Genomic DNA, 23,462 nt, shown 5'->3' on the forward strand with positions numbered 1-23,462 from the left:
CAGTTACACTGTCTTTAAAATGAACACGTATAAAAAGAAATTTGACACCAAATCCACATTCATACATATTTTCTACAGCCATGAAAATTGACCAGAACAACTTAGTGCTCCTTAGTGCCTCCACTGCTAACAAGAGGACATTGTGTGTAGCAAATTGCAAGCAGCTGCAACATCCACTTTCATGCGTGAAGTGAAACTAGAAAGACAATACTTGCTGTTTCCAGTGTTTATTACAGTAATATAGAAGATATTAGCCACAACATGAATGATTTATGACAGGGGTGTCAAACTCATTTTTGTCACGGGCCACATCATAGTTGTGGTGTCCCTCAGAGGGCCGTTACGACTGTGAACCCATACAAATGTACAGTATGATCGCCTTATATTATCACATATACCCAACAATTTGATGGATAACTAGTTTTCAAATCAAAATCCGCTGCAAAATGTTTTTCAATGTATTTTAAAGGAGGGATTTGTAACAAATGCTTGCAATATCTCATATGTTGTGTTAACAGTGAAGACAATTTCAAAGAAACACATCGAGTCAATAAACATGATTTGCCTTCAGCATCAAAAGATGTTGTGGGTCTGATCTGGCCCCCGGGCCTTGAGTTTGACACCTGTGATTTAAGATTAACCAACACTACTGGATCAAGAGAAGCAGTGAACAGCCTTATTTCAGAAATCTGAAGTAATCAGGACAGCGCTACATACAGGGAACATCTAAGCACATGAAACCAAGATGTGTAGCTATGTAGGATCTGATATCAGCGTTTTAATGTACTCGTAATGGTTTTCAGTTCATCAGTGGACAGTGGTAAAAGGTTGTAGCCACTCAGCTCAGGCTTTCCTGCAAAAAGACAAAGAAAAGCACCTCGGTCACACAACTAAGAAAGAAAACGCCTCATTGCTTTTTGGGGAAATAGAAAATTGCCACTTTGTTGTGGGGGCTGTATTTCATTAGGAGAGTATAATGTTGTCCTACATGACTGTAAATCAGGGGCAGAGCCATGGGTGGGCCTGGGCCAGATTGACACACTGCCCACCCAGTGAAATTCAAACTTTTAAATTTTTAGTAAATTATTATTAATCTCCTAAGGCCCAAGCTGTTTTTTTACATGTATTTTTACATGAAAAACTAAGCATCGTCTTTTAGTTTTTTGTATTATGTTGTACTGTATTTTATATACTGTATTTTGACTGTAGTATGCAATACTCTTCTGAGACCACAAGATGGCAGTGTAAGTGCCCACATATGTGTCCAAAACACCCACAGTTCCACACTGCACACACCTGTGGACACAAGAGCTATAAAGTAGTGTCCACATATTAGGACACTAAGCCTGAGGAGGTTACATTATTTTTGAATTTGTGTTTCCTTGTGTGTGCATGTGTTTTTTTAATTTTATTGAATATTAAGAATGGCATAATTGTGGTTGTCTAAGGAAGATCTGAACTTCATATTATTCAGTTGTCATTTTATTTGAATATACGATGCGTCGGGACAGGAGGATTGTGCTCAGTGAGAGAAATATTCAGGCCCACCCTGATTTTTCCAGGCCCACCCATTAGCCACGTTCTGGCTCCGCCCCTGCTGTAAATAAGAAACTGGATATGCTTTTCTTACCTTGCGTCTCATTTAGATGATTGACATTTGCTTTCAGTCCTTTGTGGAGGTGTTTTAGTTCACTGTCCAGCTGTTCCTGGTCTACATATAAGCAAAACACAATTTCATATTCAGGACAAACAGGCCTACATACAGTTTGACAGTTACACATGGTTGAAATGATTTTACCTTTCTGAATCATTTCTCTTGCCTTGGACTTGGGGAATTTGATGAACATATTTCCAAAGCAAACCTTCACCTTTTCTGCAAGTGACGGGAATTAGTCAGTCATTGCCATTACGTATCGTGTGAACTTTTAAATAATGGCATTACTAACCTGAACACATACCATTCTTCAGTGCATTCAGTGCTTCTCTGTTTCTGTTTCCCTTCATGTCCAGGTCAATTATCTTAGAGACAAACACACAAAGTAACAAAAGAAAAGATCACAGAATTATGTGAAAAACAGGCTAAGAATAAACATTTAAACTAAAAAAAGATTGAAGAATCAATCTAAAAAAAAATTGAAGAATCAATTTATGGTTTTATGAATCGACATTGAGCTATGAAAAGGAAACTTGATTTTATTTGATCAATTGATTTTTTTTTTTTAATCCAGCCCTAACAAAAAAAATGTTTGAATCGGAAAATCATTTCTTTGATAGAAAGATTCAAGTGCATCGAATCGAATGGTTCCACTTTGAAATATATCCCAATACGTATCGAATTGTCTTCCATGGGAGAGATATGTTTTTGAAGAAAGTGGCACATTTACAGTACTGACTAGTTCATTTAAATGTATGTAAAATGGTAACAAATGTCATTGCACTATACCCTCTCGAACTGAGTTGTACCATATCGAATCGAATCATAATCCCACTGAGCCGAACCAAATTGTTTAACTTTCAAATTGAACTGTCCTTCAATCATTTGCCACGTCCCGAAAACCATATTGAATCGTATTTTATGGAGAGATGCACACCCCTAATGGTTGTAGAATTACAAATCTTTTTACGATACTATAAAATAATTGAGTACAATTAAGCATCTCTAAGGAATGCTGACATGGAGTAGGGTCCTAATGTAATGAAACTTGAATAAAAGGAGTGGTCTGCTTAAATTCGCACCAGTTGGTATGTGTAGACCTCATTTAACATAAACCATAGTCAATTAATCTTAGTTTAAAGTCGAAGTCAACCCAAACATATTTTTTTCAAGTATATGTTCTATGCAAGCCCACTAGTTGAAACAAGGCATTCTGATAAACATTGCGTTTGTGGAATAAGAGTTAATCCACCCGTTTTTAGCCATTTCTGGGGGCGGCCATTTTGTCACTTCTGACGACTGAAAATGACATCACAACTGCTCAGGACACAGGTAACAACCAATCAAAGCTGACCTGTTTTCTGGAGCAGAGCCTTGATTGGTCGTTACCTGAAACTTGAAAAGTTGTGATGTCATTTTCAGTCGACATGAATGGTGGATACTTTAATTTTTGTGGGTTCTTTAAGTGTGAATGAGTTGAATGTGTGGAAAGTAGGAATTTTGGGGGTGTTGAAAAGCTGAATGTGAGCTCAATGAGTTGAATGACTTGAATTTGTGGAAATTGGGAAGGTGTTAATTTGAAAAGTAGAATGTTCTAATGGAAATCAATGGTTAATAGTGGAATTTTTGTGGGGTTTTTAAAGGGAGAATGAGTTGAAAGTGTGGGAAGTAGGAATTTTGGTGGTGTTGAAAAGTTAAATGTGAGCTGAATGAGTTGAATTACTCGAATTTGTGTAAATTGGAATGGTGTAAATGTGAAAAGTTGAACGTTCCAATGAAAATGAATGGTGAATAGTTGATTTTTTTGTGGGTTTTTGAAGTGCATGAGTTGAATGTGTGGAAAGTAGGAATTTTGGGGGTGTTGAAAAGCTGAATGTGGGTTGAATGACTTGAATCTGTGGAAATTGGTACGGTATAAATGTGAAAAGTTGAATGTTCCAATGGAAATGAATGGTGAATAGTTGAATTTTTGTGGGTTTGTTAAATGTGAATGAGTTGAATGTGTGGGAAGTAGGAATTTTGGGAGTGTTGAAAAAGCTGAATGTGAGCTGAATGAGTTGAATGACTTGAATTTGTGGAAATTGGAATGGTGTAAATGAGAAAAGTTAAATCTGCCAATGGAAATGAATGGTGAATAGTTAAATTTTTGTGGGTTTTTTAAGTGTGAATGAGTTCAAAGTGTGGGAAGTAGGAATTTTGGTGGTGTTGAAAAGTTGAATGTGAGCTGAATGAGTTAAATGACTCGAATTTGTGTAAATTGGAATGGTGTCAATGTGAAAAGTTGAATGTGCCAATGGAAATGAATGGTGAATCGCTGAATTTTTGTGGGTTTTTTAAGGGTGAAGGAGTTGAATGTGTGAGAAATAGGAATTTGGGGTGTGTTGAAAAGCTTGACCAATATGAGTTGAATGAGATGAATGTTGTCAATTTCAAATTGGAATGATGGATGTAAATGTGAATTGTTGAATATGGCAATGGGAATGAAAGGTGGAATTTTGTGTTTTTTTTACGGGTGAATAAGTTGAATTTTTGTGAAGTAGGAATCGTGGGTGTGTTGAAAAGCTTTACCAATGTGAGTTGAATGAGTTGAATCTTGTGAATTTTAAATTGTAATGATGGAAATGTGAAATGTTAAATATGCCATTGGAAATGAATGGGTTTTTTTGTGGTGAAAAACGGGAAATATTGGGGAAACGATAAATTTGGGGAACGAAAAAAAATACTATCCCGGAAGGCATGAATTTTCTGAATGTTTTGAAACGTGAATGAAGTCAATCGGATGAAAAATGTGGAAGGAGTCGCACACCGAAAAAGTGGTCGGAATAACATAGAATAATAATAAGTTTAAAGTGTAGGAATAATGTATGTGTTAAGGCCTTCGCCTTCACACAATAACTAGAGAATGCAATTCCTGGAGAAATTAGGTGTGAAGGCGAAGGAAGCTGTATGGAAACCTCAGAATGCATTGGAATGAAGTTGAATGACCTTGAAAAAACTCTGAAGGGAAACAAGAAAAGGGAAAGGAAGGAAGCAATGAAGGAAGAAAGTCAGGAAAAAAATAAGGAACACAAAGAATGATGGAATCAAAGGAAGGGAGGAAGCAAGGAACCAGGATGGCAAGGAAAACAAGCAAGAAAGAACACAAAATAAGAATACAAAATAATAGGAAGAAATTGGTGTTATATTCGACCCAACTCTGTCTTTTCAAATGCACATTAAGAATATTACTAGAACTGCATTTTTCTATCTCCGTAATATTGCTCAAATTCGTCCAATTCTGTCCATCAGTGATGCAGAAATTTTAATCCGCGCGTTTGTTACGTCTCACCTCGATTATTGTAACGTTTTGCTTTCTGGTCTTCCCATGTCTAGTATTAAAAGTCTGCAGTTAGTCCAAAATGCCGCAGCAAGACTCTTGACAAGGACAAGAAAGTTCAATAATATTACTCCGATATTAGCCAATTTGCATTGGCTCCCAGTCCACTTGAGATGCGATTTCAAGGTTTTGCTACTTACCTACAAATACTGCGCGGCTTAGCACCTTCCTATCTCGTCGACTTAGTGATACCATATGTTCCGAGCCGAATCCTTCGGTCACAAAGTGCCGGCCTTTTAGTGATCCCTAGAGCCAAGTAGAAGTTCGCAGGCTCCAGAGCGTTTTCTATTCGGGCACCGATGCTTTGGAATGCCCTACCCGCGGATATTAGAGGTACTACCTCAGTAGAAATGTTTAAAACACGACTTAAGACTTGTACGATTCTGCATTTAGTTGAACTGTTTTTTTTTTACCTCTTTACTGCTGCTTCTATTCTTTTTCTGCCCCCTTTTCCCAGGCTTGGGAACTAGGTGATGACGACCGAATTGGAGGTTGCTGTTCGATCCAACAGCAACTGACTACTACAAGAGTGGAGGCTGACCACATCCTCGGAGGCGCTGCTATGGAGATTTCTACATTGACCATTGGACCCCTGCTCACCTCACCGATGTCATCTTCCTGCAGCACTTCATTTGATTAACTATCATATCACTTTAACAAATCATGTATAGTACTATAATGTGTGTTCAATGTTGCCTACTCGGCATCCATTGCTGATCCTGATCATCCTGGAAGGGGGATTCCCCCATCTGTGGTCCCTTCTCAAGGTTTCTCACTTTTCCCCAGATGTTTTTATTTTAGTTTTTCCTTGCCCTCCTGGGGGTTAAGATCAGGGGATGTCGTGTATATGATCTGGTGCATATGTGAAGCCCTTTGAGACTTTCTTGTGAATAAGGGCGATATAAATAAATTTGATTTGACTTGAAAAGAAAGGATGAGGCAAAGAAATGAGAAAGAAAGGACACTAGGAAGCAAGGAAGGAAGGAAACACGGAATCTCGGGAAGGACGGAACCTGCGGAAGAGAAATCGGGGTGTCCCAATATTTTTTAACAAAATGGCCACTTCATTAGGGACACCTGGGGATGAAAAATTGGGGTGTTCCAATACTTTTGAACAACATGGCGGCTTCATTAGGGACACCTGGGAAAGAGAATTCTGGGTGTCCCAATTCTTTTGAACAACATGGCTGCTTTATTAGGGACACCTGGGGATGAAAATTCTGGGTGTCCCAATACTTTTGAACAACATGGCTGCTTCATTCGGGACACCGTCGGATGAAAAATCAGGGTGCCCCAATACTTTTGACAACATGGCCGCTTCATTAGGGACGCCTGGGGATGAAATATCGGGGTGTCCCAATACTTTTGAACAACATGGCCGCTTCATTAGGAACACCGGGGAAAGAAAAATCGGGGTGTCCCAATACTTTTGACAACATGGCCGGTTCACTAGGGATGCCTGGGGATGAAAAATCGGGGTGTTCCAATACTTTAGAACAATATGGCCGCCACACCAGGGAAGGCCAAGGGGCCAGAATGCTCACTGTAGCTCATGTCCCTCTCCAAGACTGCCGCCTTACTGGGGCTGGCTGAGGGGCGAGAATCATGGGTGTAGCTAATATCTCTGACCAAGATGGCCGCCGCACTGCGGAGACATCCGGGTGAGTATCCCCAATCTAGCTAATGTCCCTGCCCAAGATGGCCGCCGCACTGGGGAGACCGCGGGGTGAGTATCCACAGTCTAGCTAATGTCCCTGCCCAAGATGGCCGCCGCACTGGGGAGACATCGGGGTGAGTATCCCCAGTCTTGCTAATGTCCCTGCCCAAGATGGCCACCGCACTGGGGAGACCTCGGGGTGAGTATCCCCAGTCTATGTAATGTCCCTGTCCAAGATGGCCGCCACACTGGGGAGACCTCGGGGTGAGTATCCCTAGTCGAGCTAATGTCCCTGCCCAAGGTGGCCGCCGCACTGGGGAGACCTCGGGGTGAGTATCCCCAGTCTAGCTAACATCCCTGCCCAAGATGACCGCCGCACTGGGGAGACCTCGGGGTGAGTATCCCCAGTCTAGCTAACGTCCCTGCCCAAGATGACCGCCGCACTGGGGAGACCTCGGGGTGAGTATCCCTAGTCTAGCTAACGTCCCTGCCCAAAATGGCCGCCGCACTGGGGAGACCTCGGTGTGAGTATCCCCAGTCTAGCTAACGTCTCTGCCTAAGATGGCACTGGGGAGACCAAGGGGCAATAACACTGGTCCACTGGAAATTTTTCTTTTGAATGTGAATGGTGAATGAGTTGAATGTGTGGAAAGTAGGAATTTTGGGGGTGTTGAAAAGCTGAATGTGAGTTGAATGAGTTGAATGTCTTGAACTTGTGGAAATTGGGAAGGTGTAATTGTGAAAAGTTACATGTTCCAATGGAAATGAATGGTGAATAGTTGAATTTTTGTGGGTTTTTTAAGTGTGAATGAGTTGAATGTGTGGGAAGTAGGAATTTTGGGGGTGTTGAAAAGCTGAATGTGAGCTGAATGAGTTGAATGACTTGAATTTGTGGAAATTGGAGTGGTGTAAATGCGAAAAGTTAAATCTGCCAATGGAAATGAATAGTAAAAAACTATATTAGGCAGTAACAGTCAAAACCCTTTGATCTAAGCCATGATTTATGGCTTTTTTATTATCAAAGGTCATAGTCATAAATATCATATTTGATTTTAATAGTTTCCGGACATCTGGAAGTGCTAAAATTTAAATTAGCACGCATCCATGGGGGTGAAGGTAGCATCCTTTCACGCACACACACACGCACACACACACTGTAAACAGCAGCAGAGGGTGTCCAGAAGGGTGGGGGTATGTCTTGAAGAGTGGACAGCATGTGTTTTTATCTGTAAGATCATAAAAAAAAGGTGACTCCAGGAATTTGAGCGTTCAGGATTCTAAACAGGTAGATGTTTCCTTTCACGCACACACGAGGTGGCCTACCCCCAGTAAAAAAGCAACATGTGTTTTTTTTTGTAGGCTCAAAAAATAAGCTGACTCCGGGATTTGAACATAAAATCAATGTGTTTTATGGCAGTCACAAATGCACGGGAGGGGTATCTTGAATTTGGTTTATGTCCAAGCATGACACCCATTTTATGGTCGTGGGAGGACGAGGCAAGTTGGGGACATGTCCAGACAAATGGTCAAAGGCTGGGTGTTGGAAGGAAAAAATTAGAAACTAGTAAAAAGCTTTTAATCAGGTACAAAGTTGTGAATAATTGTACCATTGTATAGTTTGTATGAGCGATCTATAAAATAATTTAAAAACCATACCTGTGATTCTGCTGTTGAGGGTTGGTGATAGGGTGTGATGATTATTCACGATGGGAGAATACTCTGCCTCTAATACGCGCTGAAAAAAAACGTAAAAAGCGTGTTTGTATGAACTTTAAAAACATCCATCCATCCATTACCTATACCGCTTATCCTCACAAGGGTCGCAGGCGTGCTGGAGCCTATCCCAGCTGTCTTCGGGCAGTAGGCAGGGTACACCCTGAATTGGTTGCCAGCCAATCGCAGGGCACACAGAGACAAACATCCACACCCACAATCACACCTAGGGGCAATTTAGAGTGTCCAATCAACCTACCATGCATGTTTTTGGAATGTGGGAGGAAACCGGAGTACCAGGAGAAAACCACTTTAAAAACATTAGGAATAAAATTCAGACTAGTGTGAATGTGTGAAGAGACTAAACTAAAATGTTAGATTGATTTGTTTACCCTGTAGGGGTGTGGAAACAGAGATAGGGGCGTGGTTACCGGCGGCGAGAAAGTTTGTATGCAACCTTCTTTTTGAAAAAAGAACGCGAACGGAGTACATCTGAGATGGGTTAAGGTAATTATTTTTATGTAATTATATTCTACAGGACATTTTTCTTGAGGAATATATTCTATGCAAGCCCACTAGTTGAAACAGGGCATTCTGATAAATACTGCGTTTGTGGAATAAGTGTTAATCCACTAGTTTTTAGCCATCTCTGGGGGCGGCCATTTTGTCTTCTGTCGACTGAAAATGACTTCACAACTGCTCACAACGACCAATCACGGCTCAGATTCAGAAAACAGGTCAGCCGTGATTGGTCGTTGTGAGCAGTTGTGATGTCATTTTCGGTCGACAGAAGACAAAATGGCCGCCGCCAGAGATGGCTAAAAACGAGTGCATTTTGCTGCTTAATTTATATTCCACAAATGCAAAATGAATCAGAATGTCCTGTTTCAACTCGTGGGCTTGCTGGGAACATATTCTTGAAAAAAATATGTTTGGGTTGACTTCCGCTTTAATGTTGTAACTAAATTTTACAGATATGTTTGGATGCGTGGAGGTGTAGAATCATCGTGAGTTATTTTGGGATGGTACACTGCTGGATTTACACTGCTATAATAATCACATTCAGCGTAGTTCACTCAGTGAATGCTGCATCGCAAAGCTGAACAGAGTGCTTATGGAAACAATCTTTCCAATACCGTTTTTGTTTTTACATCATTGACTACAATTACCACGGACAAAATATCAGTTCCAATATTTTCAATAAAAAAATCTTATTGATAGAAATATTGATCAAGGGTAGTGATCTCCCACCATAGAATCAAAACATTTAATATTGTAACCCGCACTATATATTAAATATGCTCACAATTTAACTTTACCAGCTGCAGTATGATAGCAAATATTGCATTTTACATGCGTTGAAATCATTATTAAATAAATTAATCACCGATTTAAAAAAGAAAGCTAACTTAAACATGAGTAACGCATTACTCTACAAATACAGTAATAGTGTAAAGAAAGGTATTACTTCCACACGCAAGTAACTGTAGTAATATATCACATTCTGGAAGTAACTTGCCCAACACTGGTCATTAATGATTATTCCCGCTGTCATCCGTGATTTAGTCTGAAGATGTCAACATCAATCTATCCAACTATTTTAGTGTATAAAGAGAAATTCTGGTATGCAACGACACGAAGGTTAATGAATTCAAATACGGATAATTGTATATATACTTGATTAAACCTGAGTGTAGCAAAAAACTGTGTGCTGTCTTATCTTATTAACCCAATAAGGCCTAAAGCGTCTGGCTCAACGGCTCCCCAAAACCGGCGGTCGTCTTTGAAATTACCCTTGAAAACCTGAAGTTTTCCCAGAAATTCAACACCTACAAAATAATTAATATCTCAGCTTCTGTAGCAGACGACAGAAACATAATTCCAAAAGAATTTGAGAACTTAGACATGTGGCTTTCACGCGGAATCGAGCTTATTCATATTTACTGTTTCAATCAAAGATGTAAAATTAATGTGTCAGTGCAAGAGAAGCACTAAGTTTAATTTTAAGATTATCGAGTGATAATTACCGTTCTCTTTTCTGTTACAAAGACGTCGATATTGTCATTATCTACAAACCTATATCTTAACCATATATCACGTTTGACTGGTTCAAAGTCCACAATCACGTCGTCTATATCACCGCCGTTACTCATTTAAGAGCTCACGCGATCAATTACGCCGCCATTACTGCTCGAAAAAATTCCGCATATCCTCCGTTGACTTTGTCGCATGTCTCTTCTGATGCATTTCATTGGTTAAGAGACAGAGAATTAAATAATTTTAAAAATGGCTGCGGTCCTGTCAGTAATGGGTTAAAGCACCAGGTCATCGTTAATACTCCCACAGGGGTAAATCACTTCGATTCCTCTGTGATTGCGTCGATAACAAATACAAGGACAGAGCGTATATACGTGAACCTTGATAAATACATATAACTACGTGTAAATATAGCGTCTCGCTCCAATGACCTGTTTTATCATCTTCAGAAACTCGGAAGAGGCAGATGTTGTTAGTACTTGGTACTTTCTTTGCTCTTTAGCCATGATACGTGAAGATCTAACTTTTGTCATTTGCTTTAGGAAGTTTGTACCAAACACTAGTTGTGCTGTGATATGGAGGCCAACTTTTGTGCTGTACTCATATCCTAGAACTGTAACACCTACAAGTAAGTCCATTCAATTGTACGTCTTTTTGCATGTAACTAGTGGCATTTTACAAATTGCTAATGCTAACTGGTCTTTTCATTATTCATTATATTGTAGGTGTTAAATTTCTGGGAAAACTTCAGGTTTTCAAGGGTAATTCCAAAGACGACCGCCGGTTTTGGGGAGCTGTTGAGCCAGACGCTTTAGGCCTTATTGGTTTAAGATAAAACAGCACAGTTTTTTGCTACACTCAGGTTAAATCAAGTATATATACAATCATCCGTATTTGAATTCATTAACCTTCGTGTCGTTGCATACCAGAATTTCTCTTAATACACTAAAATAGTTGGATAAATTGATGTTGACATCTTCAGACTAAATCACGGATGACAGCGGGAATAATCTTTAATGACCAGAGTTGGGTAAGTTACTTCCAAAATGTGATATATTACTACAGTTACTTGCGTGTGGAAGTCATACCTTTCTTTTCAATATTACTGTATTTGTAGAGTAATGCATTACTCATGTTTAAGTTACTTTATTTTTTAAATCAGTGATGAATTGATTTAATAATGATTTCAACGCATGTAAAATGCAATATTTGCTACCATACTGCAGCTGGTAAAGTTAAATTATGAGCATATTTAATATATTGTGCGGGCTACAATATTAAATGTTTTGACGATGGTGGGAGATCACTACCCTTGATCAATATTTCTATCAATAAGATTTTTTTATTAAAAATATTGGAACTGATATTTTGTCCATGGTAATTGTAGTCAACGGTGTAAAAACAAAAACGGTATTGGAAAGATTGTTTCCATAAGCACTCTGTTCAGCTTTGCTATGCGGCATTCACTGAGTAAACTACGCTGAATGTGATTATTATAGCGAAATCCAGCAGTGTACCATCCCAAAATAACTCACGATGATTCTACACCTCCACGCATCCAAACATGTCTGTAAAATTTAGCTACAACATTAAACAATGTCCTGTAGAATATAGTTACATAAAAATAATTACCTCAACCCATCTCAGATGTACTCCGTTCGCGTTCTTTTTTCAAAAAGAAGGTTGCATACAAACTTTCATGCTGCCGGTAACCACGCCCCTATCTCTGTTTCCACACCCCTACAGGGTAAACAAATCAATCTAACATTTTAGTTTAGTCCCTTCACACATTCACACTAGTCTGAATTTTATTCCGAATGTTTTTAAAGTTCATACAAACACGCTTTTGACCGTTTTTTTCAGCACGCTTTAGAGGCAGAGTATTCTCCCATCGTGAATAATCATCACACCCTATCACCAACCCTCAACAGCAGAATCACATGTATGCTTTTTAAATTATTTTATAGATCGCTCATACAATATATACAATTGTACAATTATTCATGACTTTGTACCTGATTAAAAGCCTTTTACCAGTTTCTAATTTTTTCCTTCCAACACCCAGCCTTTGACCATTTGTCTAGACATGTCCCCAACTAGCCCCGTCCTCCAACGACCATAAAACGGGTGTCATGCTTGGACATAAACCAAATTCAAGATACCCCTCCCGTGCATTTGTGACTCCTATAAAACACATTGACTGATTTTACGTTCAATTCCTAGAGTCAGCTTTTTTTATGAGCCTACGAAAAAACACATTTTGCTTATTTACTGGGGGTAGACCACCTCGTGTGTGCATGAAAGGAAACTGTGGAGTCACCTTTTTTATGATCTTACAGATAAAAAAACATGCTGTCCACTCTTCAAGACGTACCCCACCCTTCTGGACACCCTCTGCTTCTGTTTACAGTATGTGTGTGTGTGTGTGTGTGTGTGTGTGTGTGTGTGTGTGTGTGTGTGTGTGTGTGTGTGTGTGTGTGTGTGTGGGTGTGTGTGCGTGAAAGGATGCTACCTTCACCCCCATGGATGCGCGCTCACCACTTCCTCCTCATCCTTCTCACTCTACATTCCCTCCATGGGCGCACGCTCACCCCCTCCTCCTTCTCACTTCCCAAGGTAAGATGATACATTCTATCTATTAAAACAAAACATAATACATATATCAAATAAAGTTCAAACATACCCTAACATATACTACTTTGACCTTTTAACTACTTCACATAAAATAGTGACCCCAGGATGTACGCTAGTTAAATTTTAGCAGTTCCAGATGTCCGAAAACTATTAAAATCAAATATAATATTTATGACTGTGACCTTTGATCAAAAAAGCCATAAATCATGGCCTAGATCAGGGGTGTCAAAGTCAAATGGACGGAGGGCCAAATAAAAACCTTTGCTCCAAGCCGAGGGCCGGACTGATAAAAGGTTCATTGAATTTTTTTTAAATGTCCAGATTGGATCGGGTCTTTCGCACCTGCTGATGATGTCACGCTTTATATTTCTGTAATATATTTTATTGCCTCTATGTTTGTCACCCCCCTGGCTGTTGTGTTTTTATGTTCGGAGTTACTAAATAAAAAATAAAATAAAGTACATTACTGCTACTTTTGCGAGGCAGCCCATACGTCACTTCCGCTTATGACCTGAGAAGAAGCCGCTGCCCGTCATGTGAAATAAGATCAGCGGAACGTTTGTGTTCCTCCTGCCAAACTGGAAACAATTTGCTTGTTGACTCGGGCTGCAAGACTGTATGAACTGTGCATAATCTCAAGTAAAACGGACAGGATCATATGTTTGGTATGATGTCTCCAGAAATGAATGTAGGTGCGCCTGTCAGAAAACACAGGCCCGTATTCCACTTGACACGTCTATTTATTATGGTCTGCAACAACACAGACAAAGAATAACCTAGCAACATCATCCATTGCGCATCCATTAGTTAACAATATGCCTAAACGTTACAATTCACTGTAGTAAGCAAGGAATTAAACAGCCAAACAATACATACAATACACATTCACACGTTTCATCACTAGAATAGTAAGCATACTAGCCGAGATAACTAACTAGTGTTCAATGTGACATCACTCATGAGAACATATCTATGCTATTATGCACAGTAGTTACCGGACACGAATCTAAATGATTAAACTCACCTTTTAACATTTACACACAACAACAAACGTGGTTAAACACGGGCAATCTGCAACTACTGAGTTTGCTGGCACGAACAAACTACGAGCTGTGTCGAAGGAGGAAAAAGGAAAAAAAAAGTCACTTGCTATCAACACTTAGCGCTCGAGGAGAGTTAAATGCCTGCTCACAGTGTGGGACATCTCAGTACTACATCGAAACTCAATGAATTTATCAAATGCCAACAATTACTAATAGTAAAACAACGGGAGCTTTCTAACATGAAGTATTTCTTAATAAAGCGTGTTTCACTCCGAATAACCTTTCACCACAATCCGATTCTGAAAGCCACGAAACGCGTGTAATGCCCTGCTTTCTGGCCTCCCGAAAAAGAGCATTTCACCACTGCAACTACTGCAGAATTCAGCCGCTCGGGTGCTGACGAGAACCAGAGGGCAGGAGCACATTACGCCAGTTTTGAAATTGCTGCATTGGCTCCCTGTGTGTTTCAGGATCGATTTTAAGGTACTTTAATTAGTTTATAAATGTGTCAATGGTCTTGGGCCATCTTATTTATCTGATTTGCTTTTATCATACCAACCCTCGCGGATCCTGAGGTCCTCTGGCGCCAGCCTTTTATTTATTCCAAGGGTGAGGACCAAAATGCATGGCGAGGCTGCATTCAGCCATTTTGGTCCTCACCTTTGGAATAGCCTGCCAGAGGACGTCAGGTCTGCAGAGGCTGTTGATATTTTTAAGAGGCTCAAGACACACCTTTTTAGTTTGGCTTTCAACAACTTTTAAATAATTTATCTTTTCTTTTGATTGAAGATTATTTTTTATCTTATCTTACTGATTTTAGTTCTTAGACTATACTACTGTTCTGTCTATTAGTTTTGTTGCTCTCTGCCGTTGTCAGCTTTTAGCTCCAGTGTTTCCTCATGGGGGGGGCCTCCGCTTTGAGGGAGGGGTGGCTGCCCTTCCCGCGGGGGCTGTCATCGCAGGGACTCCTTGGGTTTGGGCGGCCGGCGGCCTCTACACTTTGTGTGGGGTCCGCCTGTCTAATCCGGGCCTCTATGGTGGTGGCGCCCCCGTGGCCGTGGGCTGTCATTCCCCTCGGCGCGGAGCGCTCCCCTTGGGTACCCTTTCCTCATATGGTTTCTCTGTGCCTTGTCATGTCTTTTTAACACATTTTATCAGGTTGTGCACTTTGTGTGGGTGTGTGTGAATGATTGCTGATGTACTAATGGATATCTGTCTTGGGTTTGTTGGGAGGGAGGGCATGAACGGATTTTTTCTTTTTTTCTTTTTCTAATCTATTTATTTTTTATTATAATTTTATTTTTGTTTTTTTAAATATTTTGCTTTGAATGTTTTAAAGCACTTTGAGTTGCATTTTTATGTATGAAAAGTGCTATATAAATAAAATGTGATTGATTGATTGATTGATTGAAACAGTGACGGCTTTAGTCAGCACGTAGACAACCGAAGGGCGATCCTTACAAAAGTAGCGGTAATGTTCGTTATTTTATTTCATATTTAGCAAACACAACAGCCAGGGGGTGGCAAACATAGATGGAATGAAATATATTACAGAAATAGTGTAACGAATTGGGTTATCTGTGTTGTGGTCGAATTTGTGTTTTGCCTGGTTGTGTTTCCGAGGTTCGTGAATGCATCGCGCAGCTCGCTGGATGGGAGGGGATGGAAGCGAGAAGAGAAGGAGAAGGAGAGCCGTTGCACTTTTATGACTGAACGGTTGTCGTACTGTATTGGCGTCGGCTGCGGCCCACAGTAGTACTAATAAAAACGTGGTAATTAAACTACGTCTGTGTTGTTGGAAGACGCTACGATATATTTTAAAGCGTGACGTCATCGGACTTCGTGAAGGACCCAATCACATCTAATACCCACACCAGCTTGCTGCGGTCTGCGGGCCGGATCTAATAATAAAGCAATATCATCTCAGGGGCCGTAGAAAACCTTCTTGCGGGCCGGATGTGGCCCGCGGGCCTTGACTTGCAGCGTGGCTTAGATCAAAGGGTTTTGACTGTTACTGCCTAATATAGTTTTTTACCATTTAATTCCATTGGCAGATTTAACTTTTCGCATTTACACCATTCCAATTTCCACAAATTCAAGTCATTCAACTCATTCAGCTCCACATTCAGCTTTTCAACACCCCCAAAATTCCTACTTATGACACATTCAAATCATTCACACTTAAAAAACCCACAGAAATTCAATTATTCACCATTCATTTGCATTGGAACATTCAACTTTTCACATTTACACCTTCCCAATTTCCACAAATTCAAGTCATTCAACTCACATCCAGCTTTTCAACACCCCCACAATTCCTATTTCCCACACATTCAACTCATTCACCCTTAAAAAAACCACAAAAAAAAACAATTATTCACCATTCATTTCCATTGGCACATTTAACTTTTCACATTTACACCATTCCAATTTCCACAAATTCAAGTCATTCAACTCATTCAACTTACATTCAGCTTTTCAACACCCCCAAAATTCCTACTTCCCACACATTCAACTCATTCACACTTAAAAAAAACCACAAAAAGTCAACTATTCACCATTCATTTCCATTGTAACATTCAACTTTTCACATTTACACCTTCCCTATTCCCACAAATTCAAGTCATTCAACTCACATTCAGCTTTTCAACACCCCCCAAATTCCTACTTTCTCATTCACACTTAAAAACACACAATTTCACCATTCATTTCCAGTGGACCAGTGTTATTGCCCCTTGGTCTCCACAGTGCGGCCGACATCTTGGACAGGAACATTAGCTAGACTGGAGATACTCAGGGGAAATGAACCGGAAGTGACCCAAATGACCCGGAAATGAACCGGAAGTGACCCAAATGACCCGGAAATGAACCAGAAGTGATCCAAATGACCTGGAAATGAACCGGAAGTGACCCAAATGACCCGGAAATGAACCGGAAGTGACCCAAATGACCCGGAAATGAACCCAAGGTGACCCAAATGACCCGAAAATGAACAGGAATTGACCTAAAATGACCCGGAAATCAACCGGAAGTGACCCAAATGACCTGGAAGTGACCCGGAAGTTACGTTTTTCCATACTTCCTCTTTTCTTTCTCCCCTTCTGTTTTTTATGTCCTCAGTCCAGGCCATTGTACATCATTCGAGATCATTAAACTTCCAAAACATTCCACAATTTTTCATAGAGTTCATTAAACTTCATCCCACTTTATTCAGTATCATTCAACTTTATTACACTTTATTCAACTTCATTCCAACGCATTCTGCAGTTTCTTTTCAGCTTCCTTCGCCTTCACACGCAATTTCTCCAGAAATTGCATTCTCTAGTTGTGTGAAGGCGAAGGCCTTCACACATATGTTATTGTACACCTTCAACTTTATTATTTTTATGGATTCTATTTTATTCCTCACTTTTTTGGCGTGCTTCTACTTCCAGTTTTCACCCGATTCTCGCCATTCCAACTTTAATGGATTACAAAGATTCACGGCTTCCGGGGGTACGTTTGTTTTCCCCCTAACTTTTATGGTTCCCCCAAAATTCCCTGTTTTTCACCCCAAAAAAACATTCATTTTCAATGGCAAATCAAAGTTCTAATACTTCCACATACTTCATCCGATTCACCCCATTCGAATTTCAAATTATTCGAAAAATTCATGCCATCAGAATTTCCATTTTTTTTGCCCCTAACATTTACGGTTCCCCTAAAATTCAAAATTTTTCACCGCAAAAAAAAAAAACCATTCATTTCCAATGGGACATTTAACACTTCCCCATCTGCCGCGGTGGTTCGATTCCTGCTCATGGGGGCCATTCAACTTCATTCAGCTCATTCAACTCACATTACACATCACACACAATTCCTACTTCCCCAAAATTCAAATTATTCAACCTTAAAAAAACAATTACAAAATTCAGCATTCATTCCCAATGGCACATTTAACACTTGACATTCAAACCATTCCAATTTCAAATTCACAACATTCAGCTCATTCAACTCACATTCCACATGACCCACAATTCCTCCTTCCAAAAAATTCAAATTCTTCAACCTTTAAACAAACTTAAAAAAAAAAATCCCAATGGCACATCCCTTCAGCCCATTTAACTCACATTCTAATCATTCGATTTTATTCCACTTTATTCAACTTCATTCAGTATCATTCAACTTCATTCCAATGCATTGCAGTTTCTTTTCAGCTTCCTTCGCCTTCACACGCAATTTCTCCAGAAATTGCATTCTCTAGTTGTGTGAAGAGGAAGGCCTTGACATGTTATTCCTATAGTTTATTATTTCTATAGTTTATTATTGTGTGAAGGCGAAGGCCTTCACACATATGTTATTCCTATTCTTTATTGTGTGAAGGCGAAGACCTTAACACATATGTTATTCGTACAGTTTATTATTATTATTCCAGTCCATTTTTTTGGCGTGCGACTCCTTCCACATTTTTCACCCGATTCACTTCATTCAAATTTCAAAACATTTAGAAAATTCATGCCTTCCGGGGTAGTATTTTTTACGTTCCCCAAATTTACCGTTTCCCCAATATTTCCCATTTTTCACCCCCCAAAAAAAACATTCATTTCCAATGGCACTTTCAACATTTCCCATTTCCACCATTCCACTTTCAAATTCACAACATTCAACTCATTCAACTCACATTGGAAAAGCTATTCAACACACCCACAATTCCTACTTCCTAAAAATTCAACTTATTCACCCATAAAAAAACCACAAAATTACACCATTCATTCCCATTGCCATATTCCAACAATTCACATTTACATCATTCCAATTTGAAATTCACAACATTTATCTCATTCGACTCATATTGGTCAAGCTTTTCAACACACCTCAAATTCCTATTTCACACACATTCAACTCATTCACTTAAAAAAACACAAAAATTCACCATTCATTTCCAGTGAACCAGTGTTGTTGACCCTTGGTCTCCCCGGTGCGGCGGCCATCTTGGACAGGGACATTAGCTAGACTGGGGATACTCTCCCTGAGGTCTCCACAGTGCGGCGGCCATCTTGGGCAATGACGTTAGCTAGACTGGGGATACTCACCCCGAGGTCTCCCCAGTGCGGCGGCCATCTTGGACAGGGACATTAGCTAGACTGGGGATACTCACCCTGAGGTCTCCCCAGTGCGGCAGCCATCTTGGACAGGGACATTAGCTAGACTGGGCATACTCACCCCGAGGTCTCCCCAGTGCGGCGGCCATCTTGGGCAGGGTCATTAGCTAGACTGGGGATACTCACCCCGAGTTTTTCCCAATGCAGCGGCGATCTTGGGGAGGACCCAAAATCAACAGGAAGTGACCCAAATGACCCGGAAATGGACCAGAAGTGACCCAAATGACCCGGAAATGAACCGGAAGTGACCCAACTGACCCGGAAATGAACCCAAGGTGACCCAAATGACCCGAAAATGAACAGGAATTGACCTAAAATGACCCGGAAATCAACCGGAAGTGACCCAGAAGTGACCCAAATGACCTGGAAGTGACCCAGAATTTAAGTGTTTCCTTACTTCCTCTTTTCTTGCTCCCCTTCTGTTTTTTATGTCCTCAGTCCAAGCCATTGTACATCATTCGAGATCTTTCAACTTCATTCAACTACATTCCACTTCATTCAGTATTATTAAACTTCATTCATCTTCATTCATCTTCATTCAACTCATGTTGGTTCAGCTTTTCAACACGCCTGTTATTCATACTTTCCCAAAATTCTAATTATTCAACCTTAAAAAAAAAACATTACATTCGCCATTCAGTCCCACTTTCACATTCAACATTTCAGTTTTACAGCCTTCCAGTTAGGTCTTTGATGGTCTTGTGGTACACACGCGGAGTTGTGTGCAGGCACCGTTGGATCGATTCCCCCTCATTCCAAAACATTCCACAATTTTTCATCGAGTTCATTCCACTGTATTCAACTTCATTCAGTATCATTCAACTTTATTCCACTTTATTCAACTTCATTCCAACGCATTCCGCAGTTTCTTTTCAGCTTCCTTCGCCTTCACACGCAATTTTTCCAGAAATTGCATTCTCTAGTTTACAGAACGTGTTTTTTGAATTATGACATGTCATTTGAATATTTAATTAATCCTGTAATGTTTCTTACAAAGTTTTAAGTTCACGAATGTAAAATTTCAAAAACAAAACCCATCTTATCTACTTACGTTCTATATTTCGTTGTACAAATAAGCTGTTCAAACTTTGAAATTGTGTTCATTTCAATGTTTTCAATGTGTCTTAGTTTTTATTTAGGATGCCTGGCATTTATTTATTTAAATTTAAATAAAAAAATTTCACTCTGTTAAATTTGCTGTCTGTTGTGTAGTATTTCTCTTCCGTGTGAAGTAATGTTATGTGACGTACAATTTGTTAATTAAAAAAAATGTGTTAACATAAAAAAAAAAAAAAAAAAAAGTGGGTTTGGTAATCGGATTGGGGTTTATGGTTATTCGGAGGGAAAACAAGTTTTATTAAGAAATACTTCAAATTATCTTGTAGCCCGATTCAACCACGAAATTGTTGCCAGTTCGACAAGAGAAACGCAAACGTTCCGCTGCTGTTCCACAAGACAGGCAGCGGTTTCTTCACAAACGGCACAAACGGAAGTGACGTGTGAGCTGCCTCGCCAATGTGGCACGAAAACACCTTTTTAATTTAGTAACTCTGAATATAAAAATACAACAGCCAGGGGTAACAAACATGGTGGCAAAGAAATATATTACAGATGTATTTTATAAAGAGTGACGTCATTAGAAGGCGCGAATGCCACCGGAGGACCCAGATTACAATCTTTTACCCCCCTAAAGGTGTAGTGTGGGTATTGGGATTGGACCTGAAATAACTGCAATTATTTGCTACGTAATTAACTCAATTACGTTTTACGTCATAACCACAGAGTCCATGACTCTGCTGAACTGTGCTGACTGTACAAGGATATCGTAGATATTTAACAAATTTCACATTTACGACTTTTGGCCTCGCTTAACGTAAACGACATTCATTTAGGCTTAATTAACTTTCGTGTGACGCATGTGAGAATACTTTTACCTGTTGTTTGGTAGTCAGGACTTCTTCAGCTGCCTCCTCAACCTCTTTCAAATACTCCACTACGTGGTGAGATTCAGACTCCATGGCAGTTTCCCAATTCTGGATCGACATTCTTCGAGGTACTCAACGGCCGCGGTCTACGGAGGCCACACCATGAGGCACATTCAAAGCCTCCGCCAATCCTTGTAAAACATGCCAAATCTCGTTTCTTTATTGCAACTTCCTTGGTGATCGCCCCTCTGTTAACACGTTAGCGCCGTTTTCCACTGATGTCAAATCAGCCGACCCTAATTTCATTCATACTAGGAATTACGGTAATAAACGGCCGACTAGCGACAAAAGCCACCTTCAAAATAAAAGCATCCCACTAGGTTGACCTGGACGTCCACGCTTCGGGTTAGAAATCCATATGTTAAATGAGCGCTCTGTTATAACGCTTCTGAGAGAATGTACACAGGTTAATTTGAATGTTGATGTGCATTAAAAGAAATATGCACGTATGACTAAATGTACTTTAGTTCAAATATCCTAGCTGTCATGTGAAAAACACGTATGTCCAGTTTTTGAAAAAAACAACTAATTGTCATGTTAATGCGATGTCTGTAACACGGAAACATCATTCACGTAAAAAAATGTAAATAAAAAATGGACATAAGTGTTTTTCACATGACAGCGACGATATTCAAAATAGTCCAATTGGTATCAACACCAGACTAGTCGTGGAGGACACTAGATCACTGCAGGTCTTCACCAAAAGAGGTACCCAAATCTGATGCTACATGTCAAAATAAAATTCCCCTGAAATATACATAGTTTACTGTCAACACCGTATTGTAATACCAGACCAGACCTGGGGTCCATTTAACACACGCAGTTAACAGCTGATGATATATAAAAATATTGTTCAAACAATTAAGACCTTGGCATAATCTCATGGGGATACATTGAAAAAAATTATGGTTGAATTTACTCAATTATATTTTGTCAGGTGGTTGCACAACATAATACACATTGCACATCATAACAGCTAGAGCTGTAACAAAGCACTTTACAAACAATACAATGAATAGAACAAAAACAATAAAAGGCTGTGATACATGTATTAATAAATACAGACATAAATAATAAATAAATATAAGGAATAACTCTGGTACCTGCTGAAAGCTAAGGCCTATTACATGTCAAATGTGTTTTCTAAAATAATGTTTATATTGCTAGATTACTCTGGTGGAAATAGATACACAAGCAAAATTTTAAAATGTTATTTCCGCCTATGCAAAATTTTAAAAAATAAGGCTGCAACAGCCTCTGATTTTATCTGGGTATGTAATAATACCAATATTTCAGTTCTCTAATGTTTTCAGAATATATAATACTGATTTAGGCAGCCAGAGTAGTCAGCAAGTAGTCAACAAGCCCCATAGTACCAAACAGGCACCATACACAACTCTCGTATTTCTGCTGTAGTGGTCCAGATATAAAATGCATGATAACCAACAATATGCTGCTAGTCAACAACGCTGCCTTAGTTAATCAAAACGTAACTTTCACTGACCAAGGTAACAATATCTCCACAGGTACTGCCATCCTGCTGGGTAGGATGTGACGTATGCATTCCTCTCCACTTGTCCACCACTCTGACTTCCCATGGCAAGTTCTCCTCATTCTAAGGTATGCACTGTGTTTGATAAAGGGGGAAAAGTAGATCAACTTTAACACTGCAGTTTTATTCATAATAATTTGTACTATTTAGCATTACTCAAGGACATCTTATGATGACAAGGAAATATTAACATCAGTGCAAAGTTGCGAAGAGGGATTAAATGTAGATCAGACTGGTTATGTTAGCACCACCGCTTCACAGAATTGAAGTGGAGAATTCATATAACTACTGTATAGATACAGTACCTTAATCTTTGGGATGCCATGTTAAAATCAGTGTAGGGTTTGGTTGAGGGCATTGATGTACCAGTACTTGTAATGATGTACAAGGAATTCAAAGGTTGCACATATACCGGTACATTTTTTTTTTTTTTTAGATATCTCCAATTTCAGGCATATTTTATTTTGACATGCAACATCAGATTTGGATGTGACCTCTTTTGAAGGAGAGCTAGGGTGGTCTAGTATTACAATACGTAAAGGAATATTTGTAATGATTTTTTTTTTTTTTAATCAAGTGTGAATACAGTGAAATGTTGACGGACAAAATGCAAATCCTCCTATCTGACAGGTGTCAAATCCAGTTCCGGAATATAAACCCTGCCACAGTT

General features: G+C 39.6%; 1 protein-coding gene across 4 annotated transcripts; it reads right to left on the reverse strand.

The window, feature by feature from the left end:
- Nucleotides 1-211: 211 nt before the first annotated feature.
- Nucleotides 212-21,519, reverse strand: pdrg1 (p53 and DNA-damage regulated 1). 4 transcript variants are annotated; one of them, XM_086041441.1, is made up of 6 exons: nucleotides 21,190-21,519; nucleotides 13,029-13,072; nucleotides 1,959-2,019; nucleotides 1,799-1,873; nucleotides 1,631-1,711; nucleotides 212-853 (listed from the first exon to the last, which is right to left on the reverse strand). In XM_086041441.1, the coding sequence occupies exons 2-6, from the start codon at nucleotides 13,065-13,067 to the stop codon at nucleotides 771-773; spliced, it is 339 nt and encodes a 112-aa protein (XP_085897567.1). In that variant the 5' UTR covers nucleotides 13,068-13,072; nucleotides 21,190-21,519; the 3' UTR covers nucleotides 212-770. The 4 variants fall into 4 exon arrangements, with proteins under 4 accessions (XP_085897567.1, XP_085897566.1, XP_085897565.1 ...); XM_086041440.1 differs by having other exon boundaries at nucleotides 1,947-2,019; nucleotides 21,190-21,517; XM_086041439.1 differs by lacking the exon at nucleotides 13,029-13,072 and having other exon boundaries at nucleotides 21,190-21,516.
- Between the last annotated feature and the right edge of the window lie 1,943 nt (nucleotides 21,520-23,462).

The sequence above is a fragment of the Filicampus tigris genome, chromosome 9 (genome assembly GCF_054856515.1).
Source record: "Filicampus tigris isolate MCC_2025a chromosome 9, RoL_Ftig_1.0, whole genome shotgun sequence".
NCBI classification, from domain to species: Eukaryota; Metazoa; Chordata; class Actinopteri; order Syngnathiformes; family Syngnathidae; genus Filicampus; species Filicampus tigris.